A 14,304-nucleotide genomic window follows, 5' to 3' on the forward strand; every position below is an offset into this window, starting at 1 on the left:
CTTCTCAGAAGAATCCTCGCCCTACTTGGTTATAGAAATTTCAATTACTAGAATACATTTTGATCCTTTTAATAACCTAACCACCCAAGACAACGCAGCATGAAAGCATGACTGGCCAGATGGTCAGAGTTAGTGCAGTAACTTCATATGAATAAGTTCAGTAAAATCTTTTTACATTCATATTTTAGACTACATTTATTGCTTTACAAAGACAGGATATTAGTGCAATGCAATGTACTAATGACTTGAAAGGTGACATCATTCACCTCTGGCCTTGAAGGTTTAGAAAAACCTTTGGCTGTACGGCTGTACAGAAGCTGCTTTCAGAGTGCAAACCAAATCCTGATTTCAACTTGTCTTCTTTGCAATCCTTGTCTTAATGCCTCCTGCAGAAATTTAGGAAACATCGATGATGTTAAAAACTCGAGCAATGAGATTGTGGGTTGAATTGTAGGTTTGAGGAGCAACATGTTAGCAGCATATGGAAGCATGAATACAGAAAGCAGCTTGATTGGACCATTATCATATATACAGGGCATCGCTATGCTGATTACTTGAGGGATACACGCCTTGATTAGAAGGAGCTTGGGTGGAGGAACCCTGATCAACCAGGGCTGAGTGTCTGACACCTCTCTTCTGAACACTATCAACTACGGGGCGACATACCTTGCTTGCCTTTTAACCCATAGATGGGCTTCAAAGGGAAAGTTGCAGTACAAGTTACATGCATTGCCTCTATAACCTAATCCACTTCCAAAAGATATAGATAATGCAAAAAGTACCTTCTGCTTCCTCAAAATGAACTTCCTTCACCATGTTAGCAGAAGCATGGTACTCAAACCTGCCATTGCACAGCAGCTAAAATGAACAAAGCAAAATAATCTTCTTATTCTACCTAAATAAAGAAGTTCTACTGCAACCCAGAGAGAGAGAGAGAGAGGACAATGATTCTTAAGAGAGACATACAGCTTTATATATTCAGTTATTTGAATTGATTGATGCATGGAATTCAAATTTGGAAACAGGCACTGAGAAGATGGATAAGATGCCTCCACTGAGATTGTAATGTCGTTAACAAAGAAAAAAAGACACTGACTGACTTGTTATGTTTAATGACAAACACAAACTCAAGTAACTGTTATGAAATAAAAATATTTGTTTTCTGAGTCTGCAAATTTAAGGAGATAAGAAGAAACTAATGATAACAAAGTTGCATTTCAGCAAGACAATGTTCAATGTACCAATGAACAGCAGCAACTGGTTTGAATATCATTGATTCCTTTCGTGAAAAAAAAGAACATCAAGCCTAATCCCAACTACTTGGAATCAGCTTAAAATTCATATTTATTCACCATTTGATTTTCTATTTCATGCCTGACCATCAAATTATTTCATGTCTGCAAATAAGCGGTGCTGGTTACTTTTGCAGTCTATACATAATATCTGACCCTGTTAAAATTGTTAAAAGTAACAGAACTTGCACCTAAAGCATTTATTTCTTATTTATTAAAAATCGTGAAACTAGTCTGCCTAAATGCCATATAAGTAAGGAGAAAGACTATGCTACTATATAAATTTTTTTGGACCTATTGATCAAAAAGAACCTTTTTCCTTTTATAGCAGCTATTTAAGTAAATAGACAGTGACTAAACAGGGCAAGAGTTTGTTTTTCAGCTAAAATAAATAAGTATAGAAGACATAACTCCATTCTTTTCTATAAAGCAAGGTCACATAAATAATTTTAGAAGAAGAAATGAGGTGGTGGACGCTCTAATTAAGCAGGGAGGTTAGATGGATGTGTGGTGTGTGAATCCTTGTTTAACTCTGATTTCTGAACTATATCACTATTTTATCTGAAAGGACTTTTTGAGTAACAAACTTTGGATTATGTGAACATATAAAGATGAAGTAAATAATTTGAACTTTTACTTCTAAGAAAATAACTTAAAATAAATAAAAAAATATGCATAATTTACGAGGTAAATGGGAACAAAAGTTGCGTATTGGGTGGAACCATGATAACTATAAATGACTATAAAGCAGACATTATGACAGTGCTACTTCGATAGAGATCAGGATAAAATAGTTTACAATTGGATTTCCCGGTCAATTATTAGTCTGAGAATTAAATAATGATTTTATATGGAATCCAAATAGCAGCATAAAACAAGATAAGGTGACATAATGAGCAATAACATATTTGCATAAATATATTGTCTGGCTGCATGACATCCATCTATTGACATGCTAATTATGGGTGACAAAAGTGCTTGTGCCAAAGTCCCACATCTGCACTCCAGGTATCACAGTGAACAGATAACAATACTAATAGCGTGAAAAATGGTTTTTGACAAGAACTATGCCATGTGATCAGCCAGACTATATGGCAAACAATTATGTATTTGCATTATTATTCTAGAATAACTGTATTTTTGATAACTACAAACTGCAACTTTGACATCAAGTGATAGGAGATATTTTTTTCTGAATTATTAATATAGACAATTTGCCCTTTCAAATAGTCATTGCATCTGAATTCTAATCTTCTTTCTACATATGGATGGTTTAGCACTCAAATGCTGTATGTTATTGCACCAACTAGCATACTCATATGGTTTTGATGAAGCAAATACTATGGTTTGGATCAAGGTTCGTCGTACCGGTACCGAACCCCGTACCGGTGTCGTACTAGTATAGATGTACCGAGTATCGGTACGGTACGGTATGCGGTATGCCAGGTATACCGACATTGGCGTACCGATATCGGTACCCATCGGTACGGATACGGTACGCCCCGGTACCGACCGGTACAGCATACCATGGTTTGGATATTGTAATATGTTATGTTGCTGCTCCTAAAGAATGACACATTTTCTTTTCTTAAGAAAAATACGGCATGGGTGCGCATAGACAGAGAATTTAAATGCATGCTACTAAAGTCGGAAAATGGAATGTGGAATGAGAAGGTCCCATCCATACCTGTTTGAGAAAACCACCCCAACCTCATAGTCAGATCTGCCTTTGGTAGCTTCAACAAGCACAGAAACAATTTCTGTTTTCCTTGTGCTCGCCATGAGGCAGTCATATTCACTAGGAACAATGATTGCAAAAAAGTTATCACTCAGCTTGCTCAGGCATATCTTATCAACAGTTGCCAGTGGCATCCGCCGTTTCAACACATCAGCATCTGGATCAACAATATAGATCGCACACTCTGTGATCAACATTATGCATTGCTTTATTTTTCCAGATCCCGTAAACTTCAAAACTTTGTCAGCAAACAGAACTTTTTGATCACCTGCAGAGATGGATGATAATTTCGGGCACGAGCAACAGTTCAGATCTTTGATTTGTCTTTCATGGTCACTATTTTTGCTTCTTTTTTTTTTTATAAATGGTCATTAAAACATTGAATCTGTAAATATTCAGACAATGAAAATAAATGGATATAACTAAAGATTTGTTGGTGTTACCCACAACTGGAGCATTCCCTCATTAAACTTGATCATTATCATAATAATTAATGAAACCAGCACTAAATTGTTACTTTTCAAGTTGGGCCTCAGTTCTTTAATTTCTCAAAAAAGCTGTGTTAATTTCACTTAAAATGTCACAGCCCAGGACCTCATAAAAAAAAAGGCTAACCGGAAGATATTATTTGGATTCCTTAGTTTGTAAAGTATCCAAGATTTCCTCGACGAATAACCAATGTAAGACTAAATACATGCCTGTACAGGTTCTTATATACTTTCTCTATTTAAGCTTTAGCATCTTCGCTGAGCTAAAGGTCTAAATCATATCCATTCATAAACACCACGATCAGCTCATAGTCAATTCAAATAGATCCATGCTGCAAGGTCCCCTCATCCAAATATAACAACCACAAATATAACATTTTCCTGCACATTATTTTGATATCCCTCATTTCATGTATTTCCTATTCAGCTATTTAGCTCTCGTTATTGCATTTTGATCTAATATTAATAGACAGAACAAATTTGGACCAGCCACCATGGTCAATCTGCTAGCCAGTGCATGTCAAAGAACACCTACTTACGAGCAATTAGGGTCAATTACAAGTTGAGACAATAGTCTGATACCTGTCTGTAATGCAAGACTGACTTGACCTGGACCTGATACAACCCAACCTTACTTTTCTGAGAAAAGGGAGGGAATAAGGCCACCCGGATTTCATTAAGTGATGCAACCCAACCAATCGCCACCCCCACTTCATAAAATACAAGAAAAATGTCAAATTAGCATGAAACCAGGCGAATGCAATCCATGTGCAGACTCTTAAAAGAAATGACACCATCTTACATGAAGCACATGAAGCTTACAAGAAGGTACTCACCTAATTAAAACGCTACATAGATTAAACGTATTGTGTTATTATTAAACCAGGGGAAAATTTTGCAAGTGCTTCTATTCAGATTGCAGCACTGCTGCAGTGAAAGCCTAAAACTCAAAAGACTAACAAAACAAGCCCCTTCGCAACCCAGAAGTATAGTAATACTATCAAGACGAGTCCAACATAAGTAAAAATTGTTGAATGAGAACTGAAGTAAGAAGCCGCTAAGAATTGAACAAAAAAAAAAGAAAAAAAAAACCCTGAAAAAGAAAATTTTCAACCAACGATCAATAGTTCTATCTTTCAGTTAGTGAAGAAGGATTAGAGGGAGGGGGCAATCAACCTCGCTTGGATAACATGGAAGAGAGGTAAGGATCGGAGGGGACGTCGAGGTAATCTCCCTTGCAGTCTCGCCGGAGGGAGGCTCTTCGCCGGACCTTCACCCCCATGAACGGCTTCAGTTCCCCACTGGTGTCGCTAGCTTCTGAAATCTTTTGGCTCTGGCCTTCGCCTCTAGCCCGGTCGAGGGTCTCTGAAGCTTGGATTTGAACTCCCCTTGGTAGCTTCAGTCGATCCATCGCCTTCCGTTCTCTCTCCTTTCTGCGTTTGTTTTCTCTTTCTTAAAAGCATGGGGTCGCTGGTACCCTGGATTCGCCAGCGGAAGGCTATTTAGTGGCTTAAAGATAATATATAACGATAATAAAGTTGGTGTTGATTTATAACGATAAAAGTTCAGCAAATTGCACAATAAACTTTTCTAATAGTTGGTGAATAAAGTAATAGGTCTACAAAAGTAATAGCTTTGCACCATGGCCCAAGATCATTATTCCTTTCTTGAGGAAGTTCGCAATTGATTAATAGACTGCAAAAGAAGCTTAGCTGTCTCGTGTTTTGGAAAGGGGGAAATATAATTATAGAATATATATATATATATATATATATATATATATATATATATATATATATATATATATATATATATATATATATATAGACACTAGCATACAATTCGTTTCAATTTATTTTTATTTTTATTTTTTTGGTACAATCACATGTTTTTTGATATCGGAAGCCTAGCTGTCATGACTTCATCCCACTTTCGACTCTCTTTTCAAAGCATGCAATTATAATTTTTTGTCTCTCGGCGGAGTCTCTCTACACGTGTAAAGTTAGGTAAAGTTCTCGCGACTAAAAAAGAAAAAAGAAAAAAGAAACTCATAGTAAATATAGACAACGTTGCTGAGGATTTCTTGGCACTTTTGACAAATGTTCTCCACTTTAAAACCTAGCCCTAGAAAGTAAGGATTTTATGTGCAATTTTTCAAGATCAAGTACTCATTTATCCCAAGCAAACATGTATTTACATATATTTGAACGCATATATATAAATATATATATATATGTATAATTTTTATATTTGATTATATATTAATAAATTATTCTTGATGTGGCAAAAGCAACAGAATTTTATTATTATGTTTGATTTAAAACATGGGGAGGAAAAAAGGGAAAAAATAGAACCCATGGATTAAGAATATAATCCCATTACTCTTGGTTCCGTGAAACATCAAGTCTTACCATAATAGAGTAGGTTTAGAAGAAATAGTATAAAAACAATATTTTTAGAAAGTGTGAGGTCAATACACGACAAAAGTAGAGCAATCCAAGCAAGAAACTGTTTTCCATTTCCCTTGTGCTACTTTGCGTCGCCAACCATAATATTTGCAAAAGACAACAAATTTCGCATATAGATATTTTTGATACAAATATCACAAATAAATATTGAAATACACAACTATGAAATATATTAAAATTATATAATTTTTTGACAATTTAATATTTTATTTATAGACCCAGGTAAATCCAATTATTAAGTCAAGAAATATCTACTAAGAGATAACACTCATTTAATTTCCTTTTTTTTTTTTTGGTAGAAGAAAGGGCATGCCAGCTAAAGTGAAAAAAAATAAAGTATAGAGTACGTGACAACCTTACAAAGATATAAAAAAAAACCCAACCAATGTAAAACTTAGGTAGCACAGACAAAAGAGAACTAATTTCCAAAATCTCCAACTGCAGCAGGAAACTTGAAATGCACCCAAAGGAGAATACAGAGACAAAGTAAATCAACCGAGAGAAGCAGTGTCTGACAACAGAACAAGGCCTAGCTGACTCAAGATGATATAAAAATTAATTTTAGATAATTCTGCCAATTAAAGCACCTTGTTCTGATCTTCAAAGGCAAGCTACCTTGTCCATGCCTAATTCCCATACGTCCTTGTTCAACACAGTGCATATCTTGATGCGATTATGTAAAACTTTCAGCTTATAAAACATAAATAAAAGCAGCATTGATGTATTACCATAAAATATTTATCTTAGCTTATTGGTTTACTGCAAAACCAATTTCACTCCTTTCAAATCCAATTTGACTCGAACCAACAAACCGAGCAGCCATGATTGATGTCGACATTGACATCAATACCCCAATATCGCATTCGTGGGGGCTAATAACAGTCTCCTCTCCAACGTACTACTATTATCTAACAAAAAAATACAAGCCCCCTGTTACAACATCCAGTTCATCAACTTATTTTTCTTCCATCAGAAAAGAACAACGATAGGAACAGGAGAATACGGACTCCTTGATTAAGACCTGGTACTAGCCTAAAAGAACAGCATAAATGAAAGGAGTCTCTTTGGCCTCCTTATGTGGGTTAGTGTGGTCCATCGCCTCGGCCGACCCACCATCGGTTAACAGCGAGACGCTATCCTCCATCCTAACTTCCGCGTGCGGGATTGCTACGATCGTCCGTGGACCCACGGATTGGAGGGTCCAGATGCACCCCCCGGGCGCCGCTCGGGTGGGAGATGAGGACATGGGAGCGCTCGGACGCGGACATGTGGAAGAATGTGGAGCGTTCCCGCTCTAAATCATATCCTGCGCTGCCGCGCCACCTACCAAAACGCATTCATCGGGCGCTCCTCTCGATGATTGGCCGTGGGGATTGAGAAATTATATTCACCACAAATCACTGCTGCTTGGATCCATTGCAGCGCAGCGAGATAAGAATTTATGTAAACAAGCGAGTTTAATTGGCATGGTGCATGGTTATATTGGTGTGTGCTTGCAGTGCAGGACATAATTTTTTATAAATATATAAATAATAGATAGAATGATAAAAGAAATTAGGATGAGATGTTATGCAATAATGGATAATTTGAAATAAGATTTCGGTAGATGGTGGGAATGCCACCATATAGAAATAGGCTAATTTTTGGGTTGAATAGGAGTTGATAGTTAGCTTGAGCTGTTGTAACTAGAATTTTTAATTTTCTGCAGTGTTTGATCTTTGTTAAGGTCAACAAGAGACATGAAAGAGGTTGTGATGCTATGGATGTATCATTGATACATGGACTACTTCACAACAACCGCTATAATTTTTTTCCTTTTGAAGAATTGAAATTATGGGACTTAATATCAATATCATTAAAAATATATTATTACTAAGTAAAAAGTATCCATACATAGCTTTATTTTGTGTTTTGCAGATGATTATAAATATTAACAAAAATATTCTAATGCTGTAACTAATTAAATAGGCTTATTTTTTGTGTGTTATACAATCATGAATATATTACTATGATCATGATAACTTTCGCAATACCTCCACAGGGGACATCATGGAGAAGAAAGTTGTCCTCAATTTAAAAAGCTGTAAAATTTGAGATGACGAGCCATCAAGGTATCATTGAAGATTGTACTATACTTTTGCTTTGAAGTTATAGCCGTTCTATTTTACAATGTACATAATCTCAAATAAGCTGCATAGTGGTCCCCCTGGATGGTCAGAACTCAAAAGTTAAGAGTAACATACATAATTAATCGGTGAAGCAAACTCAATGATATATTTGGTGGGGGTCCAAGGTCCTCGTTGTAGAAGTAAGGGATCAATCTTTCACGGGCATATATTTGCATCAATCGTACATTTGTTCCGAGATTGTATCGTTGTGAAATGTTCACAAGCAAATGCTTTAGATATGTACCTATAGTATCTAATATCAGGAATCATGTGAAGTTACTTGTGATTCACAAACATGTTCATAGTAGTTAATTCTTTCTTCTATACATAGAAGAGAGTCCTATCAAGTAGTGAAATGGTTGCCTCCTCGAGCGCCTCACTAGCAAATAACAGAGGTTTCTATCAAAAAATCAAGTAAATTCAAAATATTTCACACCAATCACTTGAAGCCACTTTCGATGGTACGTCAAAAGCCAAAACAAACACAAAGCATATAAGACATCAACTATTGTAAATATGCAAAAAATATTACTGACAAGTGGCACCAATTGTAGTGAGGTATAGTCTAATCCATATAATTCTGTTACCCATGATTCTAATAAGTTCTTCCCATTTCTACTTAGCTAATCGATTAGGAAAATATGTCATTCACACAATAGTGGATCAAGTTTGCCGAGTTAGATATAAGGAGATATATTGAATAGTTTTTTAGTTAAAAAAGTAGAATTATGCTAGAGTTTTTTTGTAATCAAAATAAATATGCAAGTATCGTAGAAAACCTTTCATTGCTTGATGAGAGCCGTCGGAAAATATAGCTATTTGATAACTAATTTTTAGACTTTCAGCATCTTGGATCCAAAAGCTATTAAATTTCTTAAGGAAAAGATCCAAAGGTTACTGCTTATGAGGTAGATTTCTGATCATATATTAAATAAGATAGTAAAATAGGTCACCCCAATCAGTATGTAATTCATCACTGCTCAGTTCCCCATCAACATGTAATGCTGACATGGCATGCTTTATGATTGGCTCAACCTCATGAATTGTACTCCAATGCCCTCATGCCATGTCATGCAGCGAGTTCAGTGGCGCAGAGCATCACTGTTACCAGGATAGCTGTGGTAACTGGTCGGTCAGTGAGCTCTGAGCAGCTGTTTTCTTGCTTCACATAAACATCCAAATTGGAGGCCATAGATTCCGTTATTCGGCGAAATTATATTTCCATTATTGGCCCGGTCACCGACAAAATACCTGGTCCTTCCTTGGACGCTCCTTCCAATACTCCCTCGTCACGTCATCTCCCTCCAACCAGGGTGCGCGTGAATCCCGCGATTTAAAGCCCAGCTCCCTTTCCGACACTCGCCATCTTCCTCTCTTCCCTCCGTGTACCATCCTCCGCGGGAACAAACTCTCACGCCGTCTCCCAGATCTCACCCTCGCTCGACCCTCCGCGGGAACTCCGCACCGCCGCCTTCTCCTCTCAATCTCCCCTCCCGCTTCCTTCCACCAAGCCTGAAATTTTTACGTTACTTTTTGAATCATCAAATCATCCACTCTTGCAGTCTTTCTCGTGATTTGTATACATATAACTATTTAAATTTTATGCAAATCATAAATTTCATGATTTGTTCTTCAGCTCTTGTAATAATTTCACCATAATTAATTTGTTCTTATATCTATTCATTTTTATAGAATGTATAAATAAAATCGTGGAGCGAATCAGATCTATATTTTTTTGGTACAAGCGAATCAGATTGATTTAAGTTCTCCGGCGGCTGCAAGAGAATGGCTGAAGGGCCGGCGGTGAAACCGGTGTTCCAGAAGCCGGCGGTGAAACCGGTGCTCCAGAAGCCGCCGGGCTACCGGGACCCGGCGGCGCCGAGGCCGGCGGCCCCGAAGCCCCCGCCGCGGCGGCCACAGCTCCCCCCAACGTTCCGGCAGGCTGGGAAGGCCCCCCGACGCCGGCGCAGGCAGTTCTCCAGCTGCTGCCTCTGCTGCTGGCTCCTCGCCGCCGCCATCGCCATCGCCTTCCTCATCGCCGTCGCCGGCAGTATCGCCTACCTCTGGTTCCAGCCCCGCCTCCCCTCCTTCCGCCTCCAGTCCGTCCAGGCCTCGCGGTTCCGCGTCGCCACCAGATCCGACGGAACCTTCCTCAACGCCGCCACCACCGTCCGGATCCTAGCCTCGAATCCTAACGGCAAGATCGGGCTCGCGTACGGAGACGGGGAGGGGTGGGTGACGGTGGTGGACGACGACGGTGATGTGGAGGTGGGGACGGCGGCGATCGCCGGATTCGAGCAGGAGAAGAAGAATGCGACGGTGGTGAGGTTCTCGGCGCGCGCGAAGGGAGTCATGGTGGACGACGCGGTGGGGTCCAGGCTCAAGGCCCGGTTCAGGAGCAAGGAGATCCGGTTCGGGGTGGAGGTCCGGACGAAGCTCGGGGTTCGGGTGGGAGGTAAAACCACTGGGAAGGTGCCGATTCGGGTTCTCTGCCAAGCGGTGAGTTTAAGACAGGTGGACGGTGGCCGGACGTCGCCCAAGTGCCACATCAACCTGCTCAGATGGTGAGCTCTTTTCCTTGTTTTATTTATTTTGATTATAAATAAATATGCCGTTCCATGCATCATTATGCCGTTCCGAAAACGAATAACTATGTGGATGTCATCATGAACCATAAAATTCATTATCTTTTAATAAATATGGAATGAATAATCTTATATGGATTATATCGAGACTTTTCTATGTATCTGTCTCATAACTATCTCGAAATGGGATTTCATGAACAAAAATCACATGGGAGAAGAAAATATGGGCCATATTTTCTATTTTTGCGCCTTTCTATGCATATCCATTCCAAAGAAGAATCCAAAAATTAGAGACTGATTTTACTGATGGCGCCGTCAACCCTATAATTAAAAAACCCCCAAAAAAAATCGCATGTGGCATCCACTTTCTTTCTTATTTTTGTAATATGCTTTTTTTCAATACATATTATATGGCCAAATAATATACACCAAGTATATTAATCATTGAGTAAGCTCATACATATCTCTAGATAAATCGATATATAATTTTCAGAATATGATGTTTATCAGTGCACGGTACCCGACCAGGTGATATGCATTTATCAAATTAGTTATCTAGTAGCCTAAAACATACCTCTAAGCAAATTGATATGCAATTTTTAGAATAACATATTCACCGATACATACTATATGGCCAGATGATACACACTTATCGACATCCTAATACATATTGCAAGCTTTTTTTTGATACATACCTTCAAGTAAATAGATATATAGTTTTTCATAACATATTTTTTACCAATGATCTTGCAAGCCAATACACACCTCTATATCAATTGATACATAGTTTCCAAAAATATGGTATTTATTAGTATCAATATATCGTATTCGGTTTTCTAAATTTGTCTAATATAAGAAATTATATATATACTATTTCTTAGATTCCATAAACTCTTAGGTGCAAAGATTTTAGAAAAGAGAGAGGAATTTGAAGAAGGAGAAAGAAATTTGGAAAGAAGAAGAAAGATCTTATAGATGGGAGAGACAGCTTGACAAAAAAAAAAATGAATGGAAAAGCTTGATTAGGAAGAAAGAGGATGCCACACATGATTTTTTTTTTCTTCTTTGAATTTTTTTTTAATCACAAGGGTGACGACTCGTTAACCAGAGAAGTTCCTGATTTTAGAAGAAATGTGATAAAAAAAAAAAAGGCCTGCTCGATATTTTTTTTCTTTGGTACCCATCATATATGATTTTTGTTCGGATTTCGTAGCCCCGGCCCCGTTCGGGCCCGTTTGAAACGTTATCTATGTGTTGATCGGCAGCTTGGTGGACTCCATCAACTATGACTATTGGTTCCAAGAATAGACAAAGAGTGATGGGCAACCTTGCATGAATATCAATAATGACATGCGCTCTTCATGGTGGGGTTGGGGCTTCTGGTGTTGACTCAAGACATCACACCTTTCTTCTCATCATTTCCTTTTCTTTTCATCAAAAATAAATCCTTTTCTTAATCTGCCCTTTTTTTGATTTACATATACATGTTATATGTAGTAACACCTTTTGATTATTCTTTGGGGATCCTACCAATTGAAAATTTTACCTTTCGCTCATGAATTATTCGCCACTTATGAAGGAACACTAGCAGGTTACAGATTGGTACCTTCTATTGTTGTTGTTCTCACATAGGTCATGCATGAAAAAATTTCTAAACATGCAAATAAGATATATTTTTGATTATTTGAATCTTTTTCTTATGTTTCATTGTTGGAGTTGTTTTAAAACATTTATTGAATTTTATGCATATATATTAATACTGCTGCCCCTAGCTGAATTTTTCCCTTCTTCTGACCTCATAAACTTAATATGTAACTGTTGTTTTGTGTTTGGTTTAGGATTAATCTACATTAATCGACCAAGGAACTCCAAGTGTCTGAAGGTCTGGGCTTTGGTGTTGTACAGAGGATTTATATTTTCTTTGCCACGTATGTTATTGGACATGAAAATCCTGGAAGTGGGAAGAAGAGACTGATCTCCACGTGGTTTCAGTATGTGGAATTCACAGCAGATTAAACTCGTATCCATATAACCTATTTTCAGCGATAAACCTATTAGAAGCTTGTGTGTCATACTTAAATGAATGCCAATTTTTTCTTGTAAAAGACGTTTGTATTATTTTTTAAAAAGTCCAGTCTAAATATGGATCTGGTTGGATTTATTCTTGAAGAACCCACCAAACACGATTAATCAAAATTTTGCGTGTAGATGATCTGTTTGACTCTATTAATACAGAATTCTCTGTTTACTTATTTGGCACACTTAATGACAATTAGGTCAATTTCACATTATAAAAGGGTTGGCCTGGGTCTTGTTTAAATTTTGAACTACATCTATTTTATTTTGTGCTTGAGAATAAAAAAAAGTGGTTTTACTTGCTATAAGTCATGTTAAACTCTGGTGCCCGACTTGCACCTCCTTCTCTTACCAGGCTCGTCGAGTTAGGCTGCAGCATAGATGGTTCAGTCCAGTTATGTTTGACTGGCTTATCTTGGGAGCCTGATTAAATTCAGACCTAAATCGAGCTCACAAATCCCATAGCCAATAGCTCAACCTGGCTTAATTCAATCATAGTACCCCTCTTTTTTTTTGTTATGTTTGTATTATTTGTGTTATGTATGTAAACCATTCATCCTTCTTTTAGGCCCATTAGTCGCAACGGCACCTTCTTTTAGAAAGTACTATCCTGTTGTGCTCGTAATTAACTAAAACCATAAAAAGAATTAAATCAAGATCTTCGCAGTCATAATTTCAACGAACCGGCCACTTTGCTTTCATCGCACATTCCGAGTAGGCATGTATCACAATCAGATTCTTTGTCAATTTTGATCCGATGCCTACTACCTAATAAAAAGACAGCCAACAGTCCATAACTAGTTGATATATCACAATTTTACTGTCAGATGAAAAGGAGTCAATCACCTAGCCAATCCTGAATAGTTCGATTTTTATTTTATTTCAACTGATCTACCAAATCATAACCTAACATAAAATAAATAAGAAGAAATAAATAAATAAATAAATACTCCTCAATTCACTTAAAATTCCAATCAGAGCTCAAGCTCAGATTGATGTTTTGCTCAAAAGGCCTGGAATCCCGGTTTTTTCTTATGTTATGTGAAGAAGAAATCTATTTTCTTATTGAAACATCACATAAACAAACTGTGCTTAGGACAAGATTGGGTAAGTTGTTCTGGACCTAGCTCTCAGCCCGGTTCATTATCCAAATACAATATGTCAAGTATATAATATTAAATTGCATTACATTATATACAACATCATATTTTTTATTAAATCATATTAAAATAATAATAAGGCTTTTCTTTACTTGCCCTGGAGGTTTTAATAACATCATTTCCACCATATAATAGTACTCTAGGCCTTCATCATGTTGGTTTATTTATCTCTTGAGGGTTAAATCTTTGGAATGGATAGAGAGAAAGCTGGCATCGTTCGCAATCTAAATCTAGAATCCCTAATGCTTTGCCATGAAGTTCATAGCTCATGGCAATCCAAGAAATAAGGCAATTTATCAATGATATTGATAAATAAGCATTTAGGGCCA

The 14,304-nt window shown here is 37.4% G+C and overlaps 2 protein-coding genes across 2 annotated transcripts; one reads left to right on the forward strand and one right to left on the reverse strand.

The window, feature by feature from the left end:
- Nucleotides 1-120: 120 nt before the first annotated feature.
- On the reverse strand, nt 121-5,155 carry LOC103710858 (myosin IB heavy chain-like). Its single transcript, XM_008796767.3, has 4 exons — nt 4,695-5,155; nt 2,980-3,298; nt 783-841; nt 121-386 (listed from the first exon to the last, which is right to left on the reverse strand). Exons 1-4 carry the CDS (start codon nt 4,927-4,929, stop codon nt 349-351), a joined length of 651 nt encoding a protein of 216 aa, XP_008794989.1. The 5' UTR covers nt 4,930-5,155; the 3' UTR covers nt 121-348.
- Nucleotides 5,156-9,443: 4,288 nt separating this feature from the next.
- Nucleotides 9,444-12,991, forward strand: LOC103710857. The gene is made up of 2 exons (XM_026806148.2): nt 9,444-10,718; nt 12,578-12,991. The coding sequence occupies exons 1-2, from the start codon at nt 9,940-9,942 to the stop codon at nt 12,591-12,593; spliced, it is 795 nt and encodes a 264-aa protein (XP_026661949.2). The 5' UTR covers nt 9,444-9,939; the 3' UTR covers nt 12,594-12,991.
- Nucleotides 12,992-14,304: the final 1,313 nt, after the last annotated feature.

The sequence above is a fragment of the Phoenix dactylifera genome, chromosome 8, assembly GCF_009389715.1.
Source record: "Phoenix dactylifera cultivar Barhee BC4 chromosome 8, palm_55x_up_171113_PBpolish2nd_filt_p, whole genome shotgun sequence".
Taxonomy (NCBI): domain Eukaryota; kingdom Viridiplantae; phylum Streptophyta; class Magnoliopsida; order Arecales; family Arecaceae; genus Phoenix; species Phoenix dactylifera.

Coding starts and splice junctions, on each gene's coding strand:
- LOC103710857 (XM_026806148.2), top strand. CDS start 9,940: ATGGCTGAAGGGCCGGCGGTGAAACCGGTGTTCCAGAAGCCGGCGGTG.
- LOC103710858 (XM_008796767.3), bottom strand. CDS start 4,929: ATGGATCGACTGAAGCTACCAAGGGGAGTTCAAATCCAAGCTTCAGAG. Junction 842..2,979: donor GGGGTGGTTTTCTCAAACAG/GTATGGATGGGA, acceptor GTGCAATGGCAG/GTTTGAGTACCATGCTTCTG. Junction 387..782: donor TCATTTTGAGGAAGCAGAAG/GTACTTTTTGCA, acceptor AAATTTCTGCAG/GAGGCATTAAGACAAGGATT.